This window comes from Melospiza georgiana, chromosome 19 (assembly GCF_028018845.1).
Source record: "Melospiza georgiana isolate bMelGeo1 chromosome 19, bMelGeo1.pri, whole genome shotgun sequence".
Taxonomy (NCBI): Eukaryota; Metazoa; Chordata; class Aves; order Passeriformes; family Passerellidae; genus Melospiza; species Melospiza georgiana.
Genome location: NC_080448.1, coordinates 8,986,402 through 9,007,637, shown reverse-complemented (window position 1 = coordinate 9,007,637; position 21,236 = coordinate 8,986,402). Strand labels below are relative to the sequence as shown.

The following is a 21,236-nucleotide window of genomic DNA, read 5'->3' as shown; positions in this document are numbered from 1 at the left end:
AGCCAGTGAGGGTCCCACTGACCCGCCTGCCTCCTGCCAGGAGCACTTCAGGTGTGAAAAAGCTTCTTGCAGACCTCAAACCCATGGGGCAAGGAGTGCCCACCTAGAGGAGGGAGGCACAGAGAGGTGGCCACTCGACATGGCAGAGATTTGCAGTTGCTGGTGCTTCCCAGGGTGGGACATAGGTGACCAGCCAGAGTTTTGGACCATCCTGGGCTCTGGCTGGGGCGGGACCATAGTGGGGTGGCCCATTTTAACAGTTTGGTAGCCATCTGCACAACCAACTCACAGAGAAGTTTGGATCCCTTTATCCCGACCACAAACACTCCAAGAATTTTAATTTTTTTTTAATTCTGTAATTTGGGGAAATAAAACTCTGGTTTCTGAAAAGACTAATTGAAGCCGTGCTTGCGGCAGGGGCATCTCGGTGAGTGGAGAGAGAGGAACCCCCTCCCAGCCCATCTGTGCCCAATTTACTCCAATCTGGCCTCTCTGAGGCTTTTTTCTTTCTCTCTCTCTTTAATAATTTGTTTTATAATTCCTGGAATCAAACCCATCTCAGACACACTGTTTTATTTTACTGTATTATTGGATTATACTTCCTATAAATCACTGGATGTTATTCATAGGCCACCACCAGAATAACTTCCCCTCTCCCCCCAAACTCCCCCCTGACAGCCCTGCATTCCAAACAAGCACACACCAAGGTGGGGGTGCAGCAGCACGGGGCACCCTAGAGACACTTCCCGGAAATCCCAGCAAATTTGCCTGGCTGTGGGTGTGAAGCATCAGGCTGCAGCACCTGGATGCCTTCTGGCACTCTGGGCCGGTGGAGTTGTGCAGTGTGGAGGTTGTTAGGAGGTCGGGCTTAGGTGGAAGTGGAGAGAGGAGGGGGCTGCCATATGTGCATCCTCAGCACATGTAGGGAATGAAGTTGCATCCCCCAGGGCCGAGCAGAGTCAGGGCACAGAGGCACAAGGAGGGTCTGGCCAAGTGTGTTGCTTTAGCTGAGGATTGGGGAAGTGGAAAGGGACAGTTTGGGCAGGGTGAGCTGTGCACGGGGCATCTGCTCTGCCAAGGAGGAAAAACTGCTTCTTGTGCCCTGGCATGTGGGTTGTGAGGAGGGCTCAGTGTGGCAGGGGCAGGCTGAGCTTTGCTCTGCACACCCTGGGTCTGTCTTCTTGAGTGGAACAGGGTCAGGTTCTCTGTGCAAGGTGGCGTCAGCTGGGACACCCTGAAGGCTCGTGCGGAAAGGGAGGTTTCACAGCAGCAGCTTCCGAGCACTGTCTGTGGCTTTTGCCACACTGGTCCTGAGACCTGGGCCAAGCAGGTCAGTGCTGCAGGGGTTGGAGAGACTCAGCCTGGCTCAGAGAGGAGCTGCTGCCACACAGCTGTGACTGCAGCCTGTGCAAGGTTTGCGAAGGCACGTGGCCCTGCTTGCTCCTTGAGCACTGACACCAGCTTAAGATGCGGATCTTGCCCAAATCTTGATACACACAAGGAAAGATCTGTAGGTCAGTGCAAATCCCCTGCAGCTCTTAAGCAGGTCCAGGACTTTCTGTTATCACTGGGGAGATCAGAGCTCTGAGGTGAGGCTGTGCTGTGGTTACCAGCAGCCAGCTCTGCTGCCATTCCACCCTCCTCACAGCCCTGTGCCGGACACGGCAGGTCTCGCTTTGCTGACCGCACCTGCTCAGCCTTGCAGCCTGAACCCTTAAAATATCCCTAGAGATGATGCAGAGGCTGGTGGTGTCTGCCTCAGCTCTGACCATTGCCACGGGCTGGTTTGTGCCGCTCGGACCCAGCTCTGCTCAAAGAGCTGACTGCAGCATCAGAGAGGCTCAGAGGAAGCACCTTCTGATCACCTGTGGCAGCCTCATCTCCACCTCCTCTTGTGAAGCTCTAACCACATCTTGCATGTTGGAGCTGACAAAAGGTGGGGGTAATCGACTGCAAGAGAGTCCAGTGCATTTGCCCGAGTTTAAAAATAAAGCAGTGCTGTGGGTAACTGCCTTGGTTTGATGGAGTTTTAAAATTAGGCACAAAAGAAGGCTTAATAAACCTATGGCTATAGATAGCAGCAGAAGCAACTTGATGTGTCCCTATCTGGGGTGCAAAACTGAGTTCTTTTCTCTGAATTCTCCTCTTTGTGTGGTAAATACACACTTCAGCTGTGGGCTGTGACACCTTTGGGCTAAGCAGCCAGGAGGGTGATGAAGATGTCACATTGCAGGGCTGTGCCGGGGGGACGCTGAGCATCTGCAGCCCTGTGCTCCGGTGAGAGCAGAGCCTGAGGTCCCTCCACCTGCCTGGGGGGCTCAGCTTGTAGTGCAAAGCCCACTTGATGCAGGGAGGCTGGAGTTGAGCAGTTTGACATCTGGCTTTCTCTGGGTGCTGGGGCTTTGGTTGATGTACAGCAGTTGTGGGCTGAGGTGTGTGCACTGAGATCTCCAGCTGCACCTGGAGTCGCTGTGTGACTTTGCCTCTGGGACTGGGCAGTGCTGTCTTTAGTGAGGTGGTGTTAAGACATAACACTTCCCAAGGCCTTAAGTTTGGAGGAACTGGATGTTTAATTTATCCTTCCCCTCCTTTCACATTACTGCTTGTATTTGCTTTGCATTTGAGTGGTATTTCAGAGAGGAAACTCAGAGGAGGGCTAGCTGATTCTGGTGTCCATCCTTCCCCTTGCTGCCTGCCTTGCACTGAGGCTCCTGAGGGAGCTGGCTCTTTGATGCCACTCCCTTTGCAAAGGGCTTTAACACTGAATTTAGTGTTATTTAGTGATATCTGCTACTCCCTGTGTCCAGACACAACCCATGCCCTGAGGTGTGTGAGTAGGAGGAAGTGCTGAAGTGGTGCAGGGAGTTCTACCTGCATTGCTCATGTCAGGAGCCACACAGCTTCCTGTGCTGAGCCTCCTGAGGGACACGTACGTGTCCAGAGATGGCAGCTGACCCTCCAGGGTTTCTCCTCTGAGCCACTGGGAGTGTTGGAGGTTGGCACAGTTGCTGGGAACTGTCAACGCCTTTCCCTTCAGGGAAGGAAGCTGTCTCGGACTTGAGACACATCAGTAAAGTTCAGGTAAAATAATTCGTGTCTTCAGAGTCTTGCTCTCGGGCTCTTGAGGCTGGTGGCAGCAATGTTTAGACCAAAGTCTTCCTTTGCTTATTCCCCTCTGTTTCCTGTTTAAAAGGCAGATTGTCACATATTTGGGGATTTATTTACCGTAATTGGAGTTATTTTCCTGGCTGCTGGCTTCTGCCCTCTGATGCAAGACTCCTCAGTGAAACGTGTGTCCAGAAAGCCATGTGACTTTTTTTTCCCCTTGCCACAAGTGCCAGCAGGAGATGCAATAATCAACGCGCTGCAGGGAATTTCCACTGGCAGTTCAGGTTTCTGAAATCTAGACCTTGGCTTGGGAGGCAAAAGATTGAGCAGGGCTTTGTGGCAGGGGAGGGAAAGGTTTCCAGCAAAGTTGAGCGTTTGCTGGTGTGTCAGACTCTCCACTCCTGCCCTCCAGCTCAAGTGCAGCAAAGTCCACATCAAGTGGTGTTAGATGAGCTTGCTGGGGGTTCTGCCTGGTCTGCCTGTCACACAAGCACATCCTTACATCTGCCCTTGAAGCTGTTCCATTAGGTGATAGCAGGATCTCATTTCAGGGCAACAAATCGAGGGGAAATGATTTGTAAACACAAAGCCTGAGTCTGCTTTAGAGCCAAGCTTCAGGAGCCCAAGCAGCAAATCAGGACAATCAGTGACAGGTGAGGTGAGGTTGGACAGGCTTTGCTGTGGTTCCAAGGCATGGCCAGCTCTGCAAACACAGAGACCAGACACTATTTGGATGAAGAAGCAGCGTTGCTGTGTAAAATGAAAGGCAGGAAATGGAGCAGTGGCACACTGTGTCTGTCTGTCCTGCTGTGGAACAAGAGGAGGTGCTCAGGCAGCTGCCCAGGTCTCTGCATCTTCCCACGTTTGGTGGTGGAGAAAGAGGGGTGCCAGGCAGAGTGAGGTGCACCAGGTGCAGCAGCTTTGGTGAAGCCTTAGATGTTTGCAGCGTGACAGGAAGTCCTTCTGCTTTTGAAGAGATATTTCTGATTCTTTAATGTGCCTTGCACCTTTGATTTCCTCATGCTTTTAAGTAGCACCAAGTCAATTACTGTATTTCTGTTTAATTCTCTGAGAGAACACTGTATAATTAGGCTAATTATGCTGCTTTGTGAAGTTGTAAAACTCCTGATTGAGCTTGAGGGGCTGTTTTATAACCTTCCAGGTGTAGGCAGGGGGGGCTGCCCGCCCCGTGCCCTGTGCAGGTTTGGGTGCAGCCTGCCAGCTCAGTGAGGGCAGTTCCTTCCCAGGGGCTGCCCCACAGCCTCATCCCCTGCCAGCTCCATCCTGCCTTCCTCTTTTCACGGCCTGCACTCCCTCTGGGAATGCTGTGCCCAGTGCTAGGGGAGCTTGTTGGGGTCTCTTCTTGCCTTAATGTTGAGATCAGGAATGGCAGCACAGCCGAGGCTGTTTCTGCTCTTGAGTGTGTCTGAGGAGGTGACCCAATGCAGGTTTAGGTGTGGGGATCTTTTATTTTCCCAAATTAGGCTGTGTGTGCCCTGCACTGGGTTCTTGGCAGCACAGAGCTGGCTCTGCCTGTGCTAAGTGACAGTCAGGAGGAGGAAGGTGTGACCTTCAGGTGTCACCCTGGCTGTGTGATGCTCACTCCAGCTTCACTGACCAGGACAGTTTAACCCCAGCTGAGTGACAGCCCTGAAGGAACATGGCCCATCTCTAATGGAAGGGTCATTTTTAATGCTGATTGGTGTGGCTGTGGTGGCCTTAGGGCTGGCTGGTAGGTGACACACAGAGGGCACAAGTGATTTGTCTGCCCTGGGTCTCTCAAGTCCCACCCCAGAGAAGCAGCCAGGAGCACATCACTGTGGAATGGGAAGAATATACCCGACGGGGATGGGTTTGGCTGTGGAGTTTCTCCATTCCCCCTTCTCCCATCCCTCCTGGGATCATCTGGCCCCCTGACCCTGGCTCAGTGAACTCGTGGTGCTTCTCTGCCAGCCCCAGCAGCAGAGCTGGGGCGTCTTGCGAAAGCAGCGCCTGCTCCCCGGCTAATGGCACAGGGGATGGAGAAGGAGGCTCCGGCTGCCAAAGGCGGGTTGGGAACAGCATAAACCCTTCAGCCCGAGGAGCCAAGGGCTGACAACCCTCGTGCCTGGTGCTGGGAGCCGAGCAGCTCGTCCCGCCCGCCCGGGGGGCCCCAGGCGCGCTCGGGGCCGCGGCGGAGAGCGGCCAAAGGCGGCCACATGGGCGCGGGTGGCTCGGAAAGCAGCGCAGAGGAAGTGATGCTCCCAAACCCATCTGCACGGGGAGCGGGAGACGCGCCCCAGCTGGTGCGAGGCCCTGGCAGCCCCGGGAGCTGCCGTCTGTTGGGCTTTACTGCTGTCTACGTTGAAACACGGCTTGGGAAGGACGGGAGGGGGGTCGGTGGCACGGTGCCAGTCCCGGTCCTCCTGGCCTTCTCGTTGCTCTCTCCTCCTCCTCCTCCCCGCTCCCTCCAATGCTTTAAAGTCACATTTCCAGGCCAGACATAGAATTAATCTCTGGGCACTTCACATTGCTGGCAGCGCAAAGCAGGATGTGGGATCTTTTTTTCTCTCTCTCTGCGTCTTGGCTGACTTTTTTACCTCTCGAAGAATTTGGAAGGGCCGTGAGATTCCCCCCACCCCCCCTCGCCTCAGTGCCGTGCAGTTTTTCAGCACGCTGATCACCCTGCTGTGGCTTCACCCTAATAGATTTCATATGCTGACACAGTTGACATCAGTACCAAACTATTTTACATGTGATCTGGTGTATTTCCTGAGGAAATCTGCAAGATATTTATTAAGAACTAATAAAATAAACCTCTCCATGAGCTTTTAGGTAGTTTTCAATTTTTCATGTCTCTCTCGTTTCCTCTTATCAATGAGTTTCTATTTTCTCCCTCCTCTCTGACCATTGCACAAGGAAACAAAAATAAATGTTTTAAACCGTTCCTGAATGGACACTGGGAATATTTCTGTAGTGATGTATTAGCAAAGTCGTATTTTTAGGGCTGTATTGTCAAGACTAAAAATATCCCGCTGCAGTGCATCCTTTTTATAGGGCTTTGTGTGTGTGTGTGTGTCTGTGTGTGTGCTGAGCATTGTGCAAGTTTGCACCAACGTGCAAAGGTCTTTGTACTACTGCAGCGTTGCCTCCCCATCACAGCTGGACTCCATTAGGCTTTGGAAATTAGTGTAATCCCGGTTAAGAAAGGGGAAAAAAAAATTAATCAATCTTGCAGAGCCGCGTTTCCCCAGCTGAGCCGGGATACCTGCGTGGCAGCCGCGCTCCAGAGGGCTCCAGCAGCCGGTGGTTTTGCCACGGCTTTCCTGCCTCGGAGGGTGTTCCCTGACGGAGAACAGCAGCTCTGCTCTCCCTGCTTCCCCCGGAGCAGCGGGGTTCAGGCAGGACGGGCTGCGGGCTGCAGTCACCCGGTGGGTTCTGCTCATTTGTCACACCCGGGAACCCCTTGGGGCTGCGCTGTGCTGGCAGGCAGCAGCGTGTGTGTGTGTGTGTGTGTGTGTGTGTGTGTGTGTGTGTGTAGCAGGGAGCAGGCTGGATGCTTTGCGTTCTCAGAGGGATTTTCTGCCTTCCTGCTATTTGTGTCTCCTTCAATTAGCTGCGATTGGAACAGAGAGAACCAAAGGTGGGCGCCGGGCTTGAGAAGCCGCCTCCCCTGTGCGCTGCTTGCGGGGGGACCCCTGTGCCGCGCTGGGAGGCGGCTCAGCCTCTCCGTCACGTGTGATTGATGCAGCCCTTTCCAAACACGATTTCCCCTCCTTCTCGCGTCCGTGGAGCTGCGGCCGTCACTCCTGTCCCCAGCAGCAGCAGCCCTGCGTCACAGGTGGTGGGTGCATTGGCTGACGGGGGCTGACGGCCGGGCCAGCGCCGTGCGCATGGCACACGCGCCGCGCTCCCCCTCCATCCCCTCTGTTCACTCGCGGGCTCCTCGCCGTAGCTTTCCTGCTGTCGGCTGCTGCTGCCGTCTGGAGAGCCACAGCCTCTCTGCTTCCTGTAGAGCAGTTCAGCGAAAGCAGTAATTAGGGCCCGTAAAAATTTATTTTATTAGCGAGAAGTGTTGGTGGGTAATTGGCCATAATTTGAACCCAGCCAGATTGGAGATTAATAAAAAAAAATTTCATACACATGCATATATATATATATATATATATAGTAAAAAAAAAATTCATAGAGAGATCTTTTTACCAGAAACACCAGGACTGTGAGCTGGAAACCCTTCCCGAGGCGGGTGGGACGGGACGGGATGGCGGCTGCGGAGAGGGCGGCCGGCAGCGAGCGCCTGTGCTGTACCCGTCCTTGAGGGTGTTTGACACTGGCATGGGAAGAAAGGAAACCTTGTTTTCCAAGAACTCTGCTCTTTCTCAGCTTGATAAGCATTTAAAATAAAAGCTGCACAATTGGAATTGGCAGAGCATCCTCATTCTTTTGTCTGTCTGTTTATTTTTTTCCCCTCATCCCTCGACATGTGTGCTACAGCCCAGGGTTACTACACCCCGTGGAACCACAGGCCTGGAGCTCTGCAGGCGCTCGCCGAGCTCTGCCCACCCCCGGCCTGGCTCTTTGAAGCCTGGCAGAGCAACAGAGATCCAGCCCCGACCCTGGCAGCCTCCTGATGGCCGGGGCACTGAAGCCTTTGACAAAACGTGCATTCTCAGCCCCTTTTGGCTCCCCCTTTGCTCGCAGGGCAGCAAACCCAGGGCTGCGCCTGGAGCCGGAGCGGTGGTTTGGAATCAGGCTGTGACTGCACTATATGGACCCGATGGCTTTGGTATTTATAGGCTTGGTTGGAGCAGCTTGAGCGTGGCCAAGGGAGCGGGAGCGGCTTGAGGGCCGACGCTCATCCCGACGGAGGGTGATTGGAGAACTCCCCGCTCCGGGAGGACGGAAGAGCCAAGCCCCTCTGCACACATGTCACGCGCGGTTCCTGCCGCTTGAGTCACACCAGGGAGTTACTTCAGGCTACTAGCCCTGCTTGTTGCTTTGGTGTAAGTTACTCGGGGCGTTCCTTCAGGTCCGTAGTGCTTGCTTTTTGCTTGGCAGCCTCGGGGCTGGGACCTGGTGTAACCGTTTCCCAAGGAATATTTTTGGTTTGAAAACTGAGGGTCAGCAGTTCGCGAGGGCTGCGCTCGCAGCCAACTCTGTGGTTCGCCTTGTGCCACCGGGCCAGCAGCACTTGAAATCCTGATCAATTGATCTGCAACAATATGAAACCACGAAGGGTGACTGCCAGTTAAAACTCTCCGTCTCGCCCCATTTTCCCCACCCAAAGTGTCTTTCTGCCCATATCCCCTTTCTTGCCGCCTGTCTCCCTCCCTCCCTTTCGGCTGTGTATTGGAGTTTTTGTCTATCTTTTTCCATCTCTCTGTCTCTTTTCATAACAGTTTTTAATAATGTTTTAGTTAGTTCCAGCCTTTTCCCTCAATGGATCCCATTGGAAAATACATTTGAAAGGAAACAGTTATACACTTCCCTTCCTTTGAAACTCTGTTGGCACCTTTTCCAGTGCAGTAAACCATACAACATGGATTTTCAAAGTTTCCAAACACAGACATGCTGGCGTTAAATTTATGAAAAAATATTTTATTCGGCTGTATAGTAACTATGAGTCTCCGAGCTGCTGGTCACAGTGAAATCGAAGCTCACTTTTGGAACTGCAACAGGTTTTCAAATCTCTGCAGGAAACGGCGCTGGAGCCTGCAGCTCCCTCGTGTCCTCCTGCCAGGAGACACAGCAGCAAACAAAAGGGGTGCTGGGGCACCCCATGGCCAGCCCACCAACCCCCAGCACAGCCTTTCCCTCTGTATGGCCAACGGGAGCTGCAGGGAATATCACAGTTGTGCCAATCCTATCTCAAACCATGGGGGAAAAAAGGAATTTGGCATAAAAGTGTGATGTGTTTGAATGTGGAGGGTTGAGGCTCTTTAGTTGCCGAGTGCTCCATCGCCTGTGTGAGCCCGCACGTGCGCTGGGAGCCGAGGCTCCGGCTCCATGCGAGTTGTTGGAGCACTGAGATCGTATTTTCTAACAGGGGGGCTCGGATGTTGAACTTCCTGGAATGGTTTCTCTGCGTGCTGTGGGTTTGTGCCTGTGGTCACGGCCCTTCCCACAGGGAATCGCTTGCTCGACACCTGAGAACCTCCCTTTGCGTGGCACCGCCCGCAGCTGAACTTCTTCCAAATTTCCACAGAATACCACAGCCCTCATTCACCACCAGAGATCTGGTGGGTGAATCTGGCTGTGTCTTCATGAGGAGCTTTTTAGGGGTTGTTCCACCTGAGAACCTCCCTTTGCATGGCACCACTCACAGCTGAACTTCTTCCAAATTTCCAAATTTCCACAGAATACCACAGCCCTCATTCACCACTAGAGGTCTGGAGGGTGAATCTCCCTGAGGCTGTGTCTTCATGAGGAGCATTTTTGGGGGTTGTTTCCACCTGAGAACCTCCCTTTGTGTGGCACTGCCGGCAGCTGAACTTCTTCCAAATTTCACAGAAGACCACAGCCCCCATTCACCACCAGAGATCTGGTGGGTGAGTCTGTCTGTATCTTTGTGAGAACCATTTTTAGGGGTTGTTCCACCTGAGAACCTCCCTTTGTGTGGCACCGCTCGCAGCTGAATTTCTTCCAAATTTCCACAGAAGACCACAGCCCCCATCCACCATCAGAGCTCTGGAGGGTGAATCTGGCTGTGTCTTCATGAGGAGCATTTTTAGGGGTTGTTCCACCTGAGAACCTCCCTTTGCGTGGCACCACCCGCAGCTGAACTTCTCCCAAATTTCCACAAAAGACTACAGTCCTCATTCACCACCAGAGGTCTGGGTGGTGAATCTGGCTGTAACTTCATGAGGAGCATTTTTAGGGGTTTATTTCAAACACAGCAAGCCTCAGAGGCTGCACCCAGTGGCACTTCAGGTGTGGTGTAAGGCACACAAAGCCTCCTGTGATAGACAAGGTGATGACAAAGAGCTCCCAGGCTCAATTTTCCTGTTGTCCTTTTGCTTATAAAATTTCTTTCCATTCTCATGGGAGTTTTTCAGAGAAGCCACTGATTAAGAGTTATTGTTGTACTCAGTGCCCCTTGGAGTGTAGGAAAATCTACAAGATTCAGGTGTAAATAATTGGATGGTAAACTCACTAATGCGTGCTGAAATCTTGGGTTTGGGTGCCTTTTTTCATGGTACTGATGGAGAACTGAGCTTAAGGAAAATACCAGATTTTCTAGTCCCTTGTCTGCCCACCTTGAGATACAAAAGATACAAAAGATGGAGCGCTCCTAAAAAGAGAATCCTTCAAAGCAGAGTTGCCCAGTGTCTGCAAATTCCATCCCCTCTGTGTCACCAGCCAGCTAACAAGTCAGGGACACAAAAATAGCTGAGCACATGCATTGGGAGGAGTTAAGGGGATTTCTGGATCTCCCTGAAAGTTCAGGACCAAGGCGAGGAATGGAATCAAGTTCTCCATCTTAATCCCCCAAACCATGACCTGGTCCTGCAGCCCTGAGGCTCATTGAGCACATGCACATTTCAGCACATCAGAACACTCTGCAGGAGGGTCTCTGCTGCCTGTTAATTTTCTGTGCTGACTGAAAATGGTACCTTGAGGGGAGAAAAAGTGACGTGTCGTTAGGACGGCTTTATGGTGAGTAAGTGCGATGGACTTGCCTTGAAGCTGCAGAGATGCCTCCAAGTCTGGTGTTCTGAGATTTTTCTGCATGTGTAGTTTCTGCTCAGTTTCCATAGTTTTCAGAAAAGCGAGCTCCCCCGTGGAACCAGGCTGAGCTCATCTGGGATCCTTGGCTGGCACGTGAGTCTGGATGCACCACACGAGGCTCTGCCATGCCAGGGATGCTGCATGTGTGGGGATGGGATCCTCTGGGAGAGCAGCCACTGATGGTGCCAGCAGAGCACTGAGGGGCTGGAGAAGGGGCTGCTGTGCTGTGCCTCTCTTGTGCTGCTTCAGCCCCCTTTCCCACCTGCTTTTCCTTCCCCACTGCCTCACCTGGCTTGGTTTATTCTGTCCAAGCAGGTGAAGCAGCTGCTGCTTTCAGAGTGGCATGAGAGCTGTCTGATAGCAAACACCCCAATTTCCATAGGCCCCCACCTTGGCAAAGCAGGATGGAGATGACAGAAGGCACACCCAGACCCCTCTGCTGTCCCCTGCCAAACTTCTGGTTCCTGCTCCAAGTGTGAAGGTGCTAGGGATTTTGCTGAAATGGTCAAAAGAATTTTTAACTTGAGGAGAACAATATATTTTCCCTAACCTCATTCTGGCAAATGGCTGAACCTTTGTAGTTGAAATTTTCCCAATAAATTTAGCTCGAGGAAAGCTTTTGGCATGAAGGATTGCATCCTAAATGGTTAAAGTTTGGCAAAGTTCTTAGGAACTGAAACCGAGGTCTTATAATGGAAATTGTTAAGTAAGCATCACTGCAGGCAGAGTGGCTGGGCTGTGCCCCTCCTGGTGGGGTGTCCTGGGGCTGGGGGTGCCATTGCCATCAGCCAGGGAGGCTGGGGGGACCAAGCAGGGCTGGAGTGGGAGGTGAGGAGGCAGTTCAGGCTTGCAAGTGTTTGATGAAGACCCTGGGATTTCCTGCTTCCCAAGAGCTGGGAGGAGGGCACGGATTTCACTTCATGTTTTGCTTTGCAAACAGTGGGCCCTCAGGAAGCCCTAGAAAGATGAGCAGCAAAGGAGGGAATGTGCTGAAAAGGAAGCTCCACACTTTGCAGTTCCTGCCCCATCAAAGGCTCCTTTCTCTGAATGCTCCTGTCTGCAGGCACTTGCTCTCATGAGCTTTAAGTGCAGACTCAAATTGTTCACCCAGGTTCACACCCAAGGATGCCAGTTCCAGGCTGTCTGCTCCCATTTTGCTGCCAAGGACATGCCCACCCCCAGCAAGAGCTTGGGGGGTGCAAAATGCTGCCTGTTATTTGCTGCTGTTATTTGTCCTTATTTGTAAACTTCCCTCAGGGCTGGAGGAAATCTCTTGGGAAGCCCTGTTCACACCTCCTCCCTGTTGTAAATAACATCTGACACAGTTATGGCTGGGCACACACAGCTCCTGGGGGGATGCTGGTAGCTCTTGCCATGCTGCTGTGTAACCCAGCTGAGCTTCCCAACTCCTCACTGGCTCTTTTGGTGAGGTTCATAGCTCTGGCATCTTCAAAAACAGCTGACAGATCTGTGCAGACAGAGGATAGGCCATCAGGGGTTTTCTTTTTCCATTCTGCATCACTGCAGTGCCCCTAAAACCCCTTTCCATTTCTATCATCCATGATTTTTCTTCTTTCACTCCCTGTTTCATCTGAACACATCCTGCTTGTGCATTTTATGGCAAATATTCCCTCCACAGGAAGAGACAGCTGGTGCCAGGCTGGTCTGGAGCTATAGATATGCTGATGAGCTGGCATGCCAGCTTGAAAGGGACACACTTCCTTATGAGCCAGCCAGGAGTTACATACATTTAGATTTGCCAGCCTTTTAGCTGCCAGACGGGTCAAACTCACGTTGCTGTCAGTTGCTGGCAACAGAACCTGTGGCTCTGGGGGATCTGCTGTGACACTGCTGGCACTTTGCTGTGCCTTTGTCACAAGTGCCAGCGTCAGAGTGAGGGCAGTGCTGAGAAATGAGAGTTTTTCTGGCAGTTCTCCAGGTTTGCCAGCATGGCTGAGCCCGGAGGTGCCTCTGCTCCAGCTGTGATGGTCAGGGGCTGGCGTGTCTCAGTGCAAATGTGACTGGTGACAACTGGGATGGATGTGCCTCCCCAGGCAGGGGGAGTGTGTCTGACTGTGTATGGGCTGTGCCACATCCCAAACTGACTCCCACAGCCCTGCTGGGGTCAGGGGGGCAGAGCAGGAGCCTGCCCTTGCTGGCTGGGTCAAGCACCCCAAGCGTGTAGGGAGAGCTCTGAAGTGCTGCTCAGTGCAAGTGGAAATGGCTTCAATCTGTGTTTTGACTGATGGGTCTTTTCAGGAAATTTCTGAGAATAACATTTCTAAAAATGGCTGCTTCTTTCCACTGATATTTCCTGGAAAAGGCTGTAGTTAATTTTAAACCACTATCCTTTTCCCTTTTCAAGTGGAAATGGCTTTGTGCTTGTCCTCAAGGCTAATGTCATTCTTTGTGACCTAGCCCGGGTTGTGTGCTGGGGAGGGACATTGTGCCATTGCCTCCTCTTGCAGGTCCTCTTGGTCTCCCAGAGCTTCAGAAATTGGGGTGTTGGGGACACTCCGTGCACGTGTCTGCTTTCCCTGTGGAAATTAATAACTTCTTATTAAGTTAGCATTATTAATAGTCACTTCACAATGATGTTTTTTGTCGTTGACTCCTGGCCAGCCCCGAGTACACAAGAAAGCTGTCCCTAAAGCCATTCCCTACAGCTTTGTTCATCAGGGTCAGGAAGGATATACTGAGCTGGTTATCGCACCCCAGGTGCAAGGATCCAGCCCTGCCTGGGCTGAGGGACAATGAGAGCCAGAGACAAGCTCCTGGATCAGCCAAAGGGAGCTGGCAGCCCAGAGCTGTCTGGGGCAGGCAGCCCCTTTGTGTTGGGCAGAGCATGGCTTCCCCTGTGCCTCCTGGGCAGGCTCTCTGCTTCGGGTGGGAATATGTCATTAATTTTTATACCTTCCCCTGTAAACCATCGACCCTTTTTATGATGTCATGAGGGATTCCTTAATTTTGCAGCTGCTTCCTGGTTACGTCAGAGAAGAGCCTCCCGTCCTAGAGCCCAGCGCTGCAGTCCAGGACGGCTGGAAACAAATGAAGTGTTGAATATCTAATGGCTTCCACAGGGAGAGCTGCTCCATCCTCCCCAGGCCCCCGGCATTCCTCACCTCCTAGGCCTCCCTCCTTCCTTCCCTCGGACAAGTCAGGCTTGCAGAGGGAGCTGCGGGCTCCTGGGCGGCCCCAGCTGCTCTGGGAACACGTGCAGCGAGTTCCCCTTGCTGCTGCTGTGACTGAGACCTTCCCAGGGCCTTCCTGCCTCTCCACGGGGGGACATCAGTGCAGGGAGGTGGTTTGGGGGCATGCAGGTTATTACTAAAATCCTGAGGTTGCTCGGGGAGGGGTCCAGCCCTGTGTGCTGCAGGTGGTGATGCTCAGCTCGGCCATAGTACTGGAGCTGCCATCCTGTGTGCTCAGAGTGTGGGAGCATCCTTCCAGGAGAGCTGCCCATCATTCCCAGGGTATCAGGCAGGGCTGAGCAGTTCCCAGGCTCTCTCAGGGGGCAGATGAGTGCGTGTGTGACTCGCCAGTTCCCAGAGCTGGGAGTGCCAGTGACTCACAGCTCCCCTTCCAGGGGGTGTTGGGGAAATGCCCCACAGCTGTGAGCATCCCCCTCACTTTTGCTGCTTTGTATTCCCGTGGTTGTGTGCGGTCTCCACCAGCCCGGGCCGGCAGCAGGGCTCTCTCCTCACCCATTTCCTGCTGCCCTGTAGCCGTGCCAGGGCTGTGTCTGGCAGCAGGGAGTGACTCACCTCGGGGAAAGCTCTGTCTGAGAGTGAGGGAGCAGAGGAATTGCCTTCAGGTGGTGTCAGCTCCGAGGTGACCCCAGCTCGGGTCTCTTCCCCTCGGGGCAGCAGCCAGCTGGTGAATCAGTTGTCTGTGCCTCCAGGGTTGATGTGCTGACACATCAGGCGGGTGCCTTCGCCCCCAGCCCTGTGCTCACCGAGCTCCTGCAGCTCCTGTGTCCCCTGGCCAGCCCCTTATGTCATCCCTGGGACTGTGGCCATGGAACTGTTCGTTCTTTTGAGTGCCTTCCCATGCAGTCCTTCACCCTGTCACCAGGAAAGGTGGCTTCAGCTGTTGTTCCCTGGGAGCAAAGCACATCCCTGCTGCTCTGCCAGCGCTGGCATCACCTGCTGCCAGCACTGCTCTGGGCTTCCCGGCCTGGAGGCACAGCTCAGGTGGGGACAGAGAGGCCAGCGTGGAGGCTGTCCCTCTGGAGCCCTCCTGACCCTTGGCTGAGGCACTCTGGTTGCTTCAATCAAAGGAATCTGCTCTCCTTTGAGATGTGTTGGCTGGGATTGTTTTAACTGTGGAAGGTTCAGCATTCCTTGTGTTTAGTTAGCTGGGATGGGTGGCTGGAGGAGCACGTCCTGTGCTTGCTTGTAAGCTTGGGGGTTCCTGTGGCTCCTTTCCACCCAAACTGGGGCACACTCAGAGCACAACAGCTGGGGGCCCTCACTGCCCCATCCCTGTGAGCAGCCCACGTGTGCTGTGCTGTGCTGGCTGTGCCCCGGTTGTCCCTCGCAGGATTTCCTTCGGCACATGGCACTGGAGCAGCCACCAGCAGCTTCCTCCAGCAGATCCCTCTCCTCGTGGGCGGCTGCCCCTTGCTCTTTTCCCATTCCCATTTCCTGTGGTTGGTCGTGCTGCCCTAATAAAGCTTTGGCACTGCTGTTTTGCACACCCTAGCGGGAGAGGGGATGTGTTTATCACTTTTCCTGGAGATTATCTGTTTAAGCACTCCCTGACAGTTACAATAACAAGGGCAGCGCGTTGTGTTTCCCAGCAAAAGGACACTCTCTGCTGAAAGATGTATAGCACTAATTAGAAATACATAACATCCGGCCACATGGCAGCCTTCTCCCGGCCGCTCCATTTCCTGAGCTCAGACGACTTTGACGACAGTTGGTTTATGTTTTCCATGAATATAACGTTCTCAGAGAAACACTGCTTTCTCCCCGCTACAAAAGTTCCCTTTTCTCCCTGCCTCTCAGCCTCTCCCCCGTGGAACAGGTAGATTTATGGCTGCAGGAGGGCTGGGTGGGAGCAGAGCCCGCAGAGCCCGGGAGGATCCAGGTAGGAGCTTGCAGAGGGCGCTGCAGCTGCTGATCCACCCAGCTCCCTGCAGTCCCTGCAGGAAACTGCCTCCTGCTAGGGAAACAGCGCTCTCTGTGCAGCCCAGACCTCAGCTGGGGAAAAAAACCCTTTCCTACATGCAAAGAAACAGGAGGACTCCTCTTCTTGATCTTCAGAAAAACGACCCATTGCTGGTTCCCGGTTGCTTTTGCTCTGTTCTTGCAGTCTGATGCTCATCAGCTCCCATTTTTTCCATCCCATCCCTCTCCCTCTCTCACCCTTGGGCTCTGCTTCAGAGCCTGGCTCCAATCTCCAGCTCAAGGCACTCATACAAGGACATTTTTACACGAGTCCCCACCTGCTGGATGGGAGCAGAGCACTTGCTCTGCTGCCTGTAACACAGGTGAAAGGGAGGTAGGAAGATGGAGCTTGCTCTGGGAGGGGAAATTTTAGCAGGTTTTAACTGTGGAAGGAATTCCTATAATACAGGTGAAGGGAGGTAGGAAGATGGAGCTTGCTCTGGGAGGGGAAATCTTAGCAGGTTTTAACTGTGGAAGGAATTCCTGTAATACAGGTGAAAGGGAGGTAGGAAGATGGAGCTTGCTCAGGAAGGTGAAATCTTAGCAGGTTTTAACTGTTGAAAGGAATTCCTATTGAGTTTGGAAAAACTGCTGTCTTTCAGATGTTTATAGCTTGGCTAAGTGTGGACAGATTTCTAGTAGGACAGGAAAACTCTCTGTTAAAAAGGTTATTCTGCAGCAAAATCTCAGATCCTTGTTCCAGGGTTTACAGTTGCTAGATTAGCTGAAGGAAAAGGTTGTAAGTGATTTTTTACAAACAAGGGAAAGCCACTATCTTGTTTCCTAGCCTCATTCTCACAAGTGGCTGAGCTGTTTTGGCTGAAGATTTCCAGGAGGATTCAGGCTGACACAGGCACCTACCATGGAAACTTCAGCAGAGTCTGGGCCAGCCAGAAAAAGGGGCTGACAAGTGGTGAGCATCAGGCAGGGTGCTCAGAACTGCTGCAGCTTTTGACCTGCTGCCAGTCTGACCTTCACAGGGGCCTGCAGGGCTCTCATTTATTTTTCTGGTGCAGAAATACAGATCTTTGAGGCAAATTCAGCCTATGAGGAGTGGGGTAGTGCAAGTCAGTTGTTTCAAAGTGTTTGGTGACTGTTTTAAAATGCTCTGCCTGCTCCTTCCTAGCCCCATGCAGTGTTCCACAGACTGGAGCTTTGCTGATGTTGATGTGGGGCTACAAGTGGTCAAGAAACAGCTCCAGCTTAAGGAAACTCCCCAAAGGAGGCTTTTTAGGCCAGTTCAGCTGGCTGCAGTGTGGCTCCAGGGGCTGTGTGTTGGTACAGCAGCACAAACAGGGCTGTGCATTTACCCTGAGTCAGTCTTGGCTCTGAGTGCAGGAGCCCTGACCTTAGGTTGTGGTTTAACAAGCAGTTATTGAGGCAGCAGTGCCAGCTTTGCCCACCTGCCTCTGCGCCCACGCAGCACCCCTGAAGGCAGTGGCACAGCTGAGAGGTGACATTTGTGAGCCTGCTGAGCACTGGTGTTCTCAGAGCTGAGAGCTGACGTGACAGCAGCTGTTTATCCAGGGCTGGCATTAACAGGGACGCTTGCTGGCTTACAAGGGGAGGAAGGTGGAGGGGGAATGTGTTGTGGTTGGTGGTGTTGGATGATTTCCTGTGGAGTGTCACTGCTGTGGCTGCTGGTGGCACAGAGGAGCCACAGCTCCAGCTACCTCAGAGCCTGTAACCTCGTGGCCCCTTCCTTTGTGTGTGATTTCTTTCCACAGTTGCCTGACACCTCCACGGTGTGCCCCAGCTGTGCAGTGTGCCTGGGTGTGAACTGGGAGGGTTATCTGATTACAGCCCCATTTGGGGTTTCAGGGAGGAAGTGGAGTAGATTTGTGGCAGCTTTAGCTGTTGGGGTGCCATTGATGCCACTTGAAGTCTCTGTCACCGAGCTTTTGGTGGCAGCCTGCAGGGTTGCCTGTGGACCTGACACTCATTCTGCTTCACCTGCACCCACTGTGCATCTGGGAAAACATCTGGGAATTACAGTTTGCTCTGATTTGGGCAGTCAGGATCTCTCTGCCTGCTCTTGTTGGTCTGGGGCAGCTGGTATCTCCATTTTTACTAGTGCTGTGCAACTGCAGGGACAGAAATGACCCAAGTGTCACTCCATCCTCCAAAAACATCTCTTTCCCAATAAGTTTGTGTCTTATTGTGCATTACCAGCAGCACAGATGTAATTACCATCTCAGCTCAGAAGTAATGGTGCCCTGTGGGCTCCAGAGCAGATTTGTTGCTCCAGCCCTCACTTCAGCATATTTTCTACAAAATCTTTTCCTCTTAGTGCCAGGGTAGGCTCAGACACTGAGTGGGTCCAGAGATTTGGGTTCCTTGTTGCCCATCGCTCAAAACATTTTACAAGTTTCTGTTTAAACACTTCAAGTGCTTTCCTCTTTGATTCTACCCTCACCTTGTCTGTCTCCTGGAGTTTGTCCCCATATCCTCTGTTAGCCCCGGCCACTGGCTCCCAGCTCAGGGCAAGCCAGAGCTCCCAGCCTCCCAAGGAAAGTGGTGAAAAGGCGCAGAGAGAAAGTTTCTCCTGATTTATGGTGCTTTCCTCTTTTGTCCTACAATGAAGCTCTTAAGAGCCTTTGCTGGTGCATATTGAGGGGTCTTGAACAAGCACCCACCTGGATGTTTGTCTTTCTGTGCTGGAGGAGCCTCCTGGGAATGAGGCTGATGAGCTCATCCAGTGAATGAACTTGCAGGACTGGGGGAGTTTTGTGCATTTTACGAGTTTAATGATGAGCTGACAACACCCATGGTAGCTGAGCTGGAGCTGTGTGACAGCAGCCCTTCAGTGTGGGTGTCCTAATGCTCTTACCTGCACAGAGGGCAGCTTTGCAGGCTGTACCAGGGCTGAGCAGTGCTGGGGTACATCAGGGCACCTTTATGAGCTGGTGGGCACACAGTTAATGATTGCAGCAGCACAAGATGTTTGATGGACAGCTGTACCTGCTACAGCTCAAGTGCAGGAGACTTTTTAGTGTATTTTGGCTGTTAAATGTTGTGTGAGGAGCTTGTAGCTTGCAGCAAGAGCTGCTGGTGGCAGTGGGAAGGGCTGGGACCAAGCCTGGCCACAGCCACTACAGAGCACTGGTCTCTGTATCTCTGAAATACACCCTGAAATATGGGATGCTCATCACCTTCACCATCACAAGCACTGCAGCAGATGTTTTAAGCTTTGCCTGTTTTGGAGGGGTCAGGTTGTAGCTTTTGCACCAGCTCAGTTTGGGGGTCCCTGTGAGCACAGTGAGTCCTGGGGGCTGCCCACTCAAAGTGTGGGGGTCCATGCTGAAATGCCCAGAGATTTTCACCACCCAGGGGACTTGCCAGACTCAGATGTGGTGGCTGGACCACCGTGGTCTTGTTGTGTGTCCATTTCAGACAAGAAGGGAAGACTCTCACAGCATCTCACCCGAGTGCAGGGGGAGGGAGCTCAGGGAAGATGACTGCAATTTCTTGGACTGGACTGTGGCCAGAGCACTGGGGCTAACACTCTTAATTGTGGGAAAGGCTTCATGAAAGAGATTTACTGTCCCAGAGTGGTCACATCTTTAGTTTTATGTTTCCTCCGAAAGCTGACAGCCCCTGTAGTACAGCACTTCCTACCACTGCTCTGCAGCACCAGCTCAGCCTGGCTCCACGAGCAAAGCACCCTCTTACAGCTGCCAGTGCCTTTGGTGCTACCCTGGGTTACCCTCCACACTGGGTGCTGAACTCATTGACAGCTGTAAGAACTGTCAATCCACCCTTCAGATGTTTCTCCTTATTTTTCCTGTATTTTCTTGGTGCGTTCTTGTCTTTTCTTGGATGTTTTTAATTTCCCACCCCACTCCTCTGAAATGATCTGTCTTTAAAACCCCACTGTTTAATTCTGTGCACCTCAGGTGTTTTGCTAGCTCGAGATTAAATGTGATCTCAGTGTCTTGCTCTAATCTTCTTGCTCTAATCTTTGCTCAGAATCCCTGCTCTGCCACATCTGGGCAGTTGAGCTCCCAACACTTCCATGCTGATGTCTCCAGCAGAGGTGCCTGGCAGCTGGGGGGCTCTGGGGGCTCTCCCTTCTTTACTCAGCCCTGGGGCTTCACCCACCCCTTCAGAGTCAGTAGCTGTGAGTTTGTAGAAATCCTCTGCCTGGTTTGGGGCAGCTGTTCTCAGGTGGAAGCTCTGATGCTGCAGCAAGCCAGGGAGGAGCATCCTGCACAGAGCAAACTGCACTGATGGGTACAACCCAGTAAATGTGTGGGTTCTCCCCAGCCAGCTACTCCCCCACATCCTGGGAGGGTGTGGATGGGGAATAGAGAGAGTTGGGAGGGCAGAGGCTTCCCTTAAGGCTTAAACCCCTTGTGAGAGCTCTGGGGTAGGCTGGCATGTCCCAGGCACTGCTGGCCTCCCCAGCCTAACCCAGGCTGGCTCCAGGCAGCTCCCTCGAGCCAGCTCCCCGCTGCTCTCAGCAGCCTCAGAAGTGGTTTCTGGCTGGGGGGATTTGCTCTCACTCTGAGCCAGCTCTCTTTGGAAGAGCTGTGGTCGTGTGGCATCTCCTTGAGTAACAGTTCCAATTAAGCTCTCTTGACAAGCTGTTGTGTGACTGTGAAACTAATGGGAGGAGCCCCCTCCTCAGCTGCTGAGGTTAAAACTCCAGCAGGGACAGAGATCAAACATGTAGCTAATTACCCTTTTAACACTTAAACATCCCCTCCTCCTCAGGGGAAGGCATCAGCCCCCAGCAGCAGCTTCTGTGCTGGGAGCCCTGAGTGCCAGCATGGCTCAGCACATGCCATGGGGTTGGGCATGGTGTGGGCAGGGGGGCTGCAGCCTCTCCCCACTCCAGAGCAGCCACTCACCACCTTTTTCCTCCCTACATGGAACAATTGTGCCTGGGACAGGTGTAAAACAGGGAATTGCTCACCCCTGCCCCTCATGGGGATGCAGAAAGGGGGGCAGTGAAGGTGAACCCAGCTGTGACCCACACCCTGTGTGTCTCCTAGAGTGCATCTCCGAGGATTGCCGCTCCGTCATCCAGGAACAGGCCACGGCCCTGGGGCTCTCCATGTTTGCCCTCCTGGTGAGGAGGTGCACCAGCCTGCTGAGGGAATGTGTGCCAGGTAAGGGCTCAGCAGCAGGACCCCTGCAGGGGCCCACGAGGCAGCCTGGTGGGGGTCAGGCTGGTTTTTACATCCCTTGGTGTCTCTTGGGGTCTCAGGATTCTCCCCCAGCATCCCAAGCTCTGCCCAGGTTTCA

The 21,236-nt window shown here is 53.0% G+C and overlaps 1 protein-coding gene across 3 annotated transcripts in view; it reads left to right on the top strand.

Moving 5' to 3' along the window:
- Nucleotides 1-21,236, top strand: part of SMG6 (SMG6 nonsense mediated mRNA decay factor) — a 108,827-nt gene that overhangs the window by 33,107 nt on the left and 54,484 nt on the right. For all 3 annotated transcript variants that reach the window (XM_058037450.1, XM_058037449.1, XM_058037448.1), the window contains exon 11: nt 20,984-21,100. In XM_058037450.1, the coding sequence (XP_057893433.1) occupies nt 20,984-21,100 (117 nt within the window). The remainder of the gene's footprint in view (nt 1-20,983; nt 21,101-21,236) is intronic.